Here is a 9,844-nt window from a genome sequence, read left to right on the forward strand (position 1 = left end):
AAAGTGGAGGGTGAGTCACGATTGTGGGTCACATCAGCTGGAGAATGAATGTCATATGGCTACAGTTTGTGAAAAGAGCTCTTTTTGACCACTCTAATGCTGATTTTTGAGAATTTAGGTATAACATTGTAGAATACATAGCTATAAAATACACTTTTCCCATATACACCTGTGACTCAACAACATATGACACTCAGTGCAATGCACACTGCTGGCTCCTGTTCAGCTTTCTGTCTCTCCAAACTCCCAGGGTCCCTTTCTGCCTGGTGCTCTCCAGCCACTCTGTCCCCAGCCTGGAGCTCTGCATGGGATTGTTATGGCCAAAGTGCAGAACCAGCACTTGGCCTTGTTAAACCTCACCCCATTGGAATCAGCCCATCTCTCCAGCCTCTCCAGGTCCTACTGCAGAGCCCTCCTGCCTTCCATCAGATCCACACTCCCCCCTAACTTTATGCCAACTTCAAACTTGCTGATGGTGCACTCAATCTCCTCAATGATATCCAAATGAATATTCTAAAACAGATACCCTATTTATCACAGGAAAATGCAAATGGAAAACTGATGCCAGGTAAAACACCTGCAAATAAATGATCTGTGCCATTTGAATAATATGAAAGCATGAATGAATGAATGAATACCTTTCCACTAGCTGGTTCCTGAAGGCTCAGGTAATTGGGAGGCAGACTGCTTGCCACTGGCACGTTGTGTTCTCGGGAAGCTAACTGGGCATCTTTCAACAAAGGAAGCCACGCATATCCCACTGTGCACAAGAACAAATACATATGACTCTGGAAAAAAGCTTCTCAAGTTCAAAGGAAGACAATAATATCCAGCCAAAAACTTTGCAATCCTTATTTGAATGTACAGCATTTATATTTATAATTGAAAGTAATTCTACTACAGGTACCTGGTGTTTCCAGAGCCTCTTTCTTTTTGGCATTAGCTTTTGCATTTATGTCACAGGTGACATGATAAAATGAAAACAGAATGTGGTGTTTCTTATGGAGTTGAGTGGGAAGTTCAATTTTCACCTGAAATGTAAAATGTTACACCTCACTTTAGTTTAAAAATCGATTAAACCAAGCATCAGAGATGGGCTAAAGGAGTGACATCTCTCTCTCTACACAGAGGTCTAAGTACAGCCTGACTTTACTGGATAATGTGTGTCTCATGGTAATAGATTCTCTCTTAAGGAACTTGCTTAGGATGATCATCCATCCATTTTACTTAAAACCAGTTTTTTTCCCCTCTTTGCCTTGTGGATGGATGTTTTCATTTCTGATGAAAGAGCATAAGATGAAAGAGGACAGAACTAGAGGGATGGACCCTACTTAGAATGGATTTCCTGCACTCTAGCAGCCATAAATAGCCATCACCATGCCCATATTTTCAGGATGACCAAACTAAAAACTAAAATGACAGCTCTGCTACTCCTTCATCATCATTTCCTGGCTAAGACCGAGTAATAAAGGCTGATACGAAAATAAATTTTTAGTTATGAGTTCTGCTTAAAACTGTATATCATGTCATCCATGAATCTTTACACGTTGGGTTTGAGGTATTGTTAACCTATTTGAATAAAATACAAAGCAATCAGAACGGTTTATCATAGGAACTAATAAAAACGACCTTTTGCCCTTGTGAGCTGTGATGAAGTTTATTCAAGCTAATCCTATGCTAAAATAAGGGTTAGAAACTGTTGATAAATGCTTCCAGTGTTAAATCAGCTTATGGGTAAGAATCTAATACCATAAATATAGATATGACATGGGCACTCATACGTGGAGAGTAAGACAACTTTCTTGTTAACATACTACATTCTCTTAAAGGCTGCACTTGCTGTACTAGGGACATTCAGGAGAGGTGCACAACTCTTCCAGCCAGTTTGGCTACTGAGATCTGAATTCAGCTCTATGCTCAAAGTCAAAAGTAATCTGCCCATACCAGATGGCTCACTAGCATCACTTGAAGGACAATTTCAGATGCATTAAAACACAAAACAAGGCTCATAAAGGATTAGCAAGGGGTTCAAGATCTCTGAAGATGTAATGCCTTAAGTTCCACCTCAGTTCTTAAACAAGAGTCTTACAACTGATACTTCATATACACTATCTGCTGATCTTGCCTCTTCCATTTTATCTAAGCAAATTTTTACTGAAAAAGGAATTTTTTCCAACACAAAACCAACAGTTTGGAAAACACTGGCTATATACACTATGCCACTTGCCAGTCTTATCACTACACACAAAGCAGTAGTGGAAAATCCAGAACAGACACATGACATTCACAGGCCATCAAACACACTAGTCACTGAAAGGGTGAAATGAAGTTCACCTGCAGAAAGCCTGGGGAATCAATACTTGGTGTTGGTGAAACATAGGGATGCATGTGCAGCTAACATCTGGCAAAGGCCAATGTATGAACTCTGTTCTGTCGCTGTATCCTCAAAAGTACCAGCTAAATGACTTGTTGCAGCCACTACACATCACTGTACATTTTGTTCAGACCACTGCATCAACAAAAACGCCCCAATGCAGATCCTATATCTCAGAGAGAGATTTGTTCTGACATTTGGCTCCGCACTTCATCGTAATGTTTACTGTTTCCATTAAATTCAGAGATGCAGCTGGATCCTTAATGTAATCCAGACATGCATTTTAGAGAACTAGACTGTTCCTAATTAATTCTACAGCATCTTAACTGTACTCAGAACATCTTACAAAAGGAATGAATCACTGAGTGGATTTAAGAAAAGAAAACAAAACGTGAGACTTCATGTCAATCTATATAACACAGGCCCATCCAGATACACAAGCAATTGCAACAGAGGTATTTACAGATATCTTTCTGTCTCACTGGCAAACATGTTGGGTTGGTAGGCATTTTATGACAGAAAAAGCAGACTGACCTCATCATAGAAATCAGGATTCTGGGAATGGTGCAGCACAGCAGTGTAGGCTGACGTTGTAAACAATGGTCCCCCAGGCTTCCCATAAATACACTGATGGAAGTAACATGCTTTAATTACATTGTGAAATTCTGCTGAAGATACTAGTCTTGGTGTATCTAATATGCATGTACATTGAAACAAAGTCATCAAAGATTGATCCTTACTTTGATGAAATATTAAAGGAACAGGTTTAAGTGCTCAAATCTGGATTTTTTTTAATACACACTTCCAGTAAAAGTCCATTGATTCTGTAAAAATTGCCCCATGCTCAATTAAGCAATGCAGACTCTGTAGACTTCTTCCTTGTCGTTATCAATTTCAAGAGTTTTCTGCAAAAATCTTTACAAAAGCTATTTCACTTTTAACACACTCCAATACATGATACAATGCCTTTAGTGACTTTTCAATGTTACCAAAGCTATCCCAGTTCATCTCCTTTCTGGCAGAGTCCTGTCTGAGGGCTCTTGACTGTTGAGTGATGGCAATTTTATTGTTAGGGAAAATAGACCACAACATTACTATGCAATAGCAAAGTTAAGAATTAAGTCTAAGGTCCTAATTTCATGCCTCATTTTTTTCAATCAAGTGTCCTGAGCTCAGTGAGAAATGTAGGGCAAATAGTAAATTCTAGAATAAGGAACTTGTGCTGTAAAAAATGGTCCAGTTTTCTAATATTGACTTCTTTCCCCTCCACCAGTCAGCTGGCCCTGCAAAACAGCCCTGTGAGCTGGAACCATTATGACCAGCTGGGATCTAACAGTGCAGCTGTAGAGGGAGGTATTCCCCTAAAACATTCGCTCTTTAATTTTTCTGCATTAGTATAGTCTTTATTCCTTGGTTTTAGAACTAATGTCCTCAGAAACAGCATCCTCTGAGTATACTCTTGTTGAGGCTCACCTTCAGTGGCTTCGATCCTTCTTCATCAGAGCTTTTAAATTCAATGCACACTGTGATATTCCGTGCCTGGAAAGACAGGAACATATTAAAGCTTAGATCAGAAATGGGGTAACCATCAAAAGTCCTGCAAACTAGAGGGCTGCAATTAGGTCTTTTAAAAACCTAGGAGAAACATGCAGATGGTGTAACAACATGTATAATGCCTTTAAATTACAGTCATATCACTAGAAATAATATTTCCAAGAACTGACAAAATGTGAGCCAGACCTCAAAATGACTGTGCAGAAGCAGATTATAAAGTGATCAGCTCTTACCTGTGTCTTGCCCTTAATTAATTTTTAACCCACCATGAAAACACAATTAGTACTCAAGTTTCATTTAATAACTACATATATTATTCAGATTAATTTTATCTGCGCACATTATTTCGATAAAATAAAGCCCTTCTGAAAACTGTGAAAAAGCTATTACCAGGTCATCTCTCTTTAAATCATAGGATAGGATTTTAGGGGTTGGAATGGACCTTACAGATCATCTAGTCCCAACCCCCTGTCCTGGGCAGGGACACCTCCTCACTAGATCAGGTTGCTCAAGGCTCATCCAACCTGGCTGTGAACACTGCCAGGGTTGGGGCAGCTACAGCCTCCCTGGGCAACCTGGGCCAGTGTCTCACCACCCTCATTTTTTCCTAATATCTAACCTAAATTTTCTCTTCTTCAATTTGAATCCATTCCCCCCCCCCTTGTTACTGCAGTTCCTAACACAGAGTCCCTCTCCGGCTCCTTGTAGTCCCTTCTGATACTGGGAGGTTACTATGAGGTCTCCACACAACCTTCTCTTCTTCAGGCTGAGCAGTCCCAGCTTCCTCAGCCTGTCCTCATAGGGGAGATGTTCCAGCAGCTGGTTTGATTCCCCTTTTTTGCTTTTCTAAAAGTGTGTGTGCATAAGGAAATGCTGTTTTCTGCTTGTGTGAATCACTGATACAACTCTCCCTTCTGATACTGGGAGGTTACTATGAGGTCTCCACACAACCTTCTCTTCTTCAGGCTGAGCAGTCCCAGCTTCCTCAGCCTGTCCTCATAGGGGAGATGTTCCAGCAGCTGGTTTGATTCCCCTTTTTTGCTTTTCTAAAAGTGTGTGTGCATAAGGAAATGCTGTTTTCTGCTTGTGTGAATCACTGATACAACTCAAAATTAAACCATAGATTCATTTCATTAAATTAGGACTAATGTTTTATGATAGCAAAAACTGACAAAAATCAAAGTCCAAGTCAGTGACTCATATCACCCCTTCCCCCTCCTTTATGTTGAGTACTCCTTCATTCCAACAAAAGCTCATGCAGTGAACTACCCAACACTGGCCTGAATTAGTCACATACTGTACCTTGTTGAAGTGTTTTTGGCTATCATACTTAAGGTGCTTTGGATATATGTATATTTGGTTCTTGTACACTCTGTAAGGTCGTGAATATTTTGTTGATTCCTGCACAAACTCCTCAATTTCCACTGTAGGTTGATGCTCCTTTATATTATGAAATGGTTTGATTGGAATAAAGGATGAAGTTACACAGTCTTCAAAAGAACAGAAAAGAAAATTATCATGTATTATGTTTGTTTTTATTGTCTTATGTAATGTATGTTTTTATTGTCTTATGTAATATTGAGAAGGGACATGCAAAATCCTGCCTTAACTTGCAAAGAATGAGTGATGCTGGTATGCATACCACCAGGGTCAGGGCAGCCACCACGTCTCTGGGCAACCTGTTCAAATGTCTCACACCACCCTCACAGGGAAAAAACTTTTTTCTAATATCTAACCCAGACTTCCTCTCCTTCAGTTTGACCCCATTACCCCTTGTCCTATCACTGCAGTTCCTAACACAGAGTCCCTCTCCGGCTCCTTGTAGTCCCTTCTGATACTGGGAGGTTACTATGAGGTCTCCACACAACCTTCTCTTCTTCAGGCTGAGCAGTCCCAGCTTCCTCAGCCTGTCCTCATAGGGGAGATGCTCCAGTGCTCTTAGCAACTTCGTGGCCTCCTCTGGACTTACTCCAACAGTTCCATGTCCTTCTTATGTTGAGAACTGTGTGCAGTATTCCAGGTGGGTCTCACCAGAGCAGAGGGGAAGAATTACCTCTTTTGACCTGCTGCCCATGCTTCTTGGGATGCAGCCCAGGATTCCATTGGTAATACACCATGCTAAATTTTACTTCCTTCTGAACTAGCACAAGAGGAAATTGCCACTTTCAGGATAGTGCAGGTGATTCTGCAGTCTAGGAGGGCAGGGGAGAAGAGGCTCTATGCCAGCTAGAGCAGTATGGTTTCTCTTTCCCAAACACTGAAAATTGGAGGATATCTGACCAGGTACAGGATGAAACAAAGAATGGTGAAATTTAATGAAAATAAATCCAGAACACTCCCCTGAATACATTTTTCTACACAACAATGGACACTGCTACCAGAACTGCCTCGAGGCAGCAATTATGGATGGAAATCCAATGACAATGTCCTATTGAATTACAATAATTAATTTTAAAGTGGAATCATACTTGGATGTTCCAAAGGAACACAATCAACTGTAATCTCCAAGCAGCCAGGTATAGTCTGTATTTTGCTAATCTTCTCTGCTCTGCAACGACAGAAACGAAAACATTTTACAAGATCAGAACACTGGAGATTAATCCCATCACAGGAACTAACCTAAAATGAAAAACAGACTCTGATTTAAGACGTAGTATATATGAAACACATTAAACATACACCTATAGGCTATTAAACTCAAAGCAAATATAAGAGCAGAAAATAAACACAATTTCTTTTGTGGTTGGGTTTTGGTTTTTTTTCTTTTCCTAGTCTCATTCCTGCCTTCTCTTGGCAAGCAATATTATTTTGTAGAAGAGGAAGAAACTGATAAACCAAACCTCATGAGAATTAACTAATATTTTTTCTTTCTAAAATCTGAATCAAATGCTCCCTAAAAGGAATTCAGTGGGAGGAGAGGAGTTCACAGCATTGTGCCTTCTACAGGTGCCATGCAGAAAAGGGACCAAGACATATTCCTTGTGTCCAAACAATCTGAGAAGTGCCAAACCCATCATGCTAAATGTTTTTTATTTAGCAGATGTGTTAGAGAGATAAACACACCAGTGGTTACTCTTATAAGAGCAGCCTAATTTCAGTAAATTCTCCTGACTTGTAACAGTAAGATGGCACAAGAATTTAAGGGCCTGATCCAATCCCTGCAGTTGATATTCAATGTTCCTGTGACCTTTTTTATATGAATGGAACAGAAGTTATTTAGAGTAATTCACTTCTAGGCACATATAGAGTAGAAGGAACAAGAAGAAATTAATGTTTCAATTCTGATGTTACTTATACAGTATAAGCATAGACTCTGCTCTAGGATTAACCTGATTTATACAAGTGTGGAAGACTATCCAGCCAAACCACTGTTTACACACTGTGAAACACCTGGAAAAGGTTTTCCCTTCCTATGTCCACTCTTCAGTTTGCCATGGAGACTCAAACAAACAAAAGCATGGAATAGGGAAACCTATAAACAATGTTTTTTTCATTTTTCTTCTTTTTGCTTCATTTGTTTTCCCTAAGATAATATTCTCATGTTGGTTACTTCACCTGCATCTCCCCTGAGAGAAGCTAATTCTTTTGGTTATAATAACAATTATATCTTTAGGTTATAATAAAACTTATCAATGTGCCAAATGATGTTTCAGTTTTCCTGGAAAGTCCAACCTGAAGCACTCTTTGGCAGGTAATAGCCTACTGTAAAAAACATTAATTTAATATAATTTAATATGGCCACTTTGGCACACTGTGTTAAATGAAGAAAAAAACAGGGAAAATTAATCTGCACAGCTTTATAAAAGTTCTTATTTTTTCTCAAAGCAAATTAAAAACTTTTTCTTACCTTCTGTATTCTGCTATTAGTTTGATCAGATCTTCCATGGAAATCTTATTACTTTCTTGCCTGAATAAAGGTGAGAATCTGGAGTCTCTGTCAACATTTCCCTGATTATCTTTAAACACTGGTCTATAAGGACATAAAAATGACATGTTTATAAACACTCACCCATATATAAATATATATATTTAAACTTTTGCAATTGTCACATAATATTTGAACAAGGTTATGATATGAATTCTCACACAAATCCAAGGGCTCTCTCCAGATCTTCACAAACAAGCCCTGCCAAGTTGTACAGGGAACATGACATCAACTCACTGCAGCTAGGCTTTCCTTCACAAAACAATTTTCTGGAGCACCAACCGAATTTTTGGTGAACCAGCTGCAAAGTGCCAAATGAAATGCAAAAAAGAAGTGATACCCATTGATATCTGGGGACAATAAATATCAGCTGTTGTGTGCACTGAAAAACATTCCCAGATATTTCCACTTGCAGGATTTAATTAAGACATTCCAGTGCCCTTTGTATATCCCCAAGGGTCACACACGCTGGCTGGACCGGATAATGTAACAGCTATCCAAATTAATGAACCTTGGATTCAACTGCACTATGAAAAAACATTGCTTAACAAAAGTAAAATGTTCTTGACACTAAGTGCTGTTCTGTGATTCATTTGGCCAATCTTGCTTCCTTAATTTGCTTCTCTGTTCCACTGCCAGTGAGAAGAAGAATTGTTGCCAGCACAAATTGTTGCCAGATGCAAAATGATGGAGTAAACCTTTGGAAGAGGATCCCAAGGATAAGTATAAATGCACCGTGTCTTAAGTTAATTGCTGAGAGAAGCACCCCTATTTCATTCTTTTGCAACTGTAGAGAATAATCAACTCTTCTATCAAATTTTTGCCTCCAGCTGTTAGAGGGAATAAGGTCCACACCAACACACCATGTCAAAAATCTTAAGTTATTAGGGAGAAATCAGTCCTAATTTCTGGCAGCCACCACTTACTTTACAAATCCTATTAAACTGTTGTCATAAAAAAAAAAAGAGGAAGGAAAAAAGATAAGATTTAATAATTATTACAGTATTGGTGACATTATGATATTTCTTGGACTCAGCACTGCTTCCTCCTCCAGACTAACAGAGAGGACTAAAACATTCGGTGAGTTATTTCCTCTGTGCCACTGAGCTCTGCAATGTGATGCTGAGCAAACCCAGGCTCTGCTGGAGCTGATTAACTGATCCCAGTGCAGGCTCTGACACTGAGCAAACCACTGCCCAGCACAGCAGGGTGTAGGGACACGCACCAAGGCAGGGCTGGGGATGTAAGTGCTAAAGGAAAAAGAAGTTGGGAGCAGCTCACTGGGTCAGTGGTACTGAGCACTGCCTCTCAGGAGGCTCAGGGACACAGATCATGATTTTAAGGTCTTTTCCAACCCAAACCATTCCATGACCATCACCTCCTGCCCTCTGGCCACCCTGGTTTGGAGTCAGAAGGACTTGACAGAGTCATCTGTCTATGACCACTGCTCCCTAGCATCAGTGCTCCCTGGGTATCAAATGCTCTAGCTCTAGAACTGGTCCTGATCAGTTCAGCAGCACATCCCAGCCTAAATAACACACCCAGTATAAAATTAAAGGCATGAAAACATTACAAAACAGGGAATTATTTTTTTCCCTCCAACTCACACACAATACTTCATTTATGTAAACATGAACAATTTAGATGTCCATTGGAAAAAAGATAACCCTTCTTAAAACCAGGTATGCTTTATGCAGTCAGGAAGAGTTAGGTGGTTTTCTGCTGGTCAAACTGTACTTGTGCCTCCATTCCCTGGGTTCATTAAAGCTGAAGAATTGTCAGAGCAGCAAGTATTGTGTGTATTACATCTGCAGTTAAGTAACAGCAATCCCATGCTTTGTTAGATCCTTGCAGGTGAAGCAAAACTCCTCCATGTCATAGTGAACATACTGAAGGCATTTGAGAATGGTGATTGTCACATCAAAAAGAGAAAAAAAAAAGGAAATGCAATAAAAAACTTCTGCACTCCAGGAGTCCAATATTTGCCTATC

At 39.7% G+C, this 9,844-nt stretch overlaps 1 protein-coding gene across 1 annotated transcript in view; it reads right to left on the reverse strand.

Annotated features, from left to right (window-relative positions):
• Nucleotides 1-9,844, reverse strand: part of DOCK10 (dedicator of cytokinesis 10) — a gene marked incomplete at its 5' end in the record, with an annotated part of 74,782 nt that overhangs the window by 45,857 nt on the left and 19,081 nt on the right. Inside the window, 7 exons of the mRNA XM_009075422.1 lie at nucleotides 639-760; nucleotides 908-1,031; nucleotides 2,909-3,001; nucleotides 3,848-3,913; nucleotides 5,231-5,418; nucleotides 6,397-6,476; nucleotides 7,776-7,898. Coding sequence (XP_009073670.1) covers nucleotides 639-760; nucleotides 908-1,031; nucleotides 2,909-3,001; nucleotides 3,848-3,913; nucleotides 5,231-5,418; nucleotides 6,397-6,476; nucleotides 7,776-7,898 — 796 coding nt within the window. The remainder of the gene's footprint in view (nucleotides 1-638; nucleotides 761-907; nucleotides 1,032-2,908; nucleotides 3,002-3,847; nucleotides 3,914-5,230; nucleotides 5,419-6,396; nucleotides 6,477-7,775; nucleotides 7,899-9,844) is intronic.

The sequence above is a fragment of the Acanthisitta chloris genome, unplaced genomic scaffold, assembly GCF_000695815.1.
Source record: "Acanthisitta chloris isolate BGI_N310 unplaced genomic scaffold, ASM69581v1 scaffold15675, whole genome shotgun sequence".
Classification (NCBI taxonomy): domain Eukaryota; kingdom Metazoa; phylum Chordata; class Aves; order Passeriformes; family Acanthisittidae; genus Acanthisitta; species Acanthisitta chloris.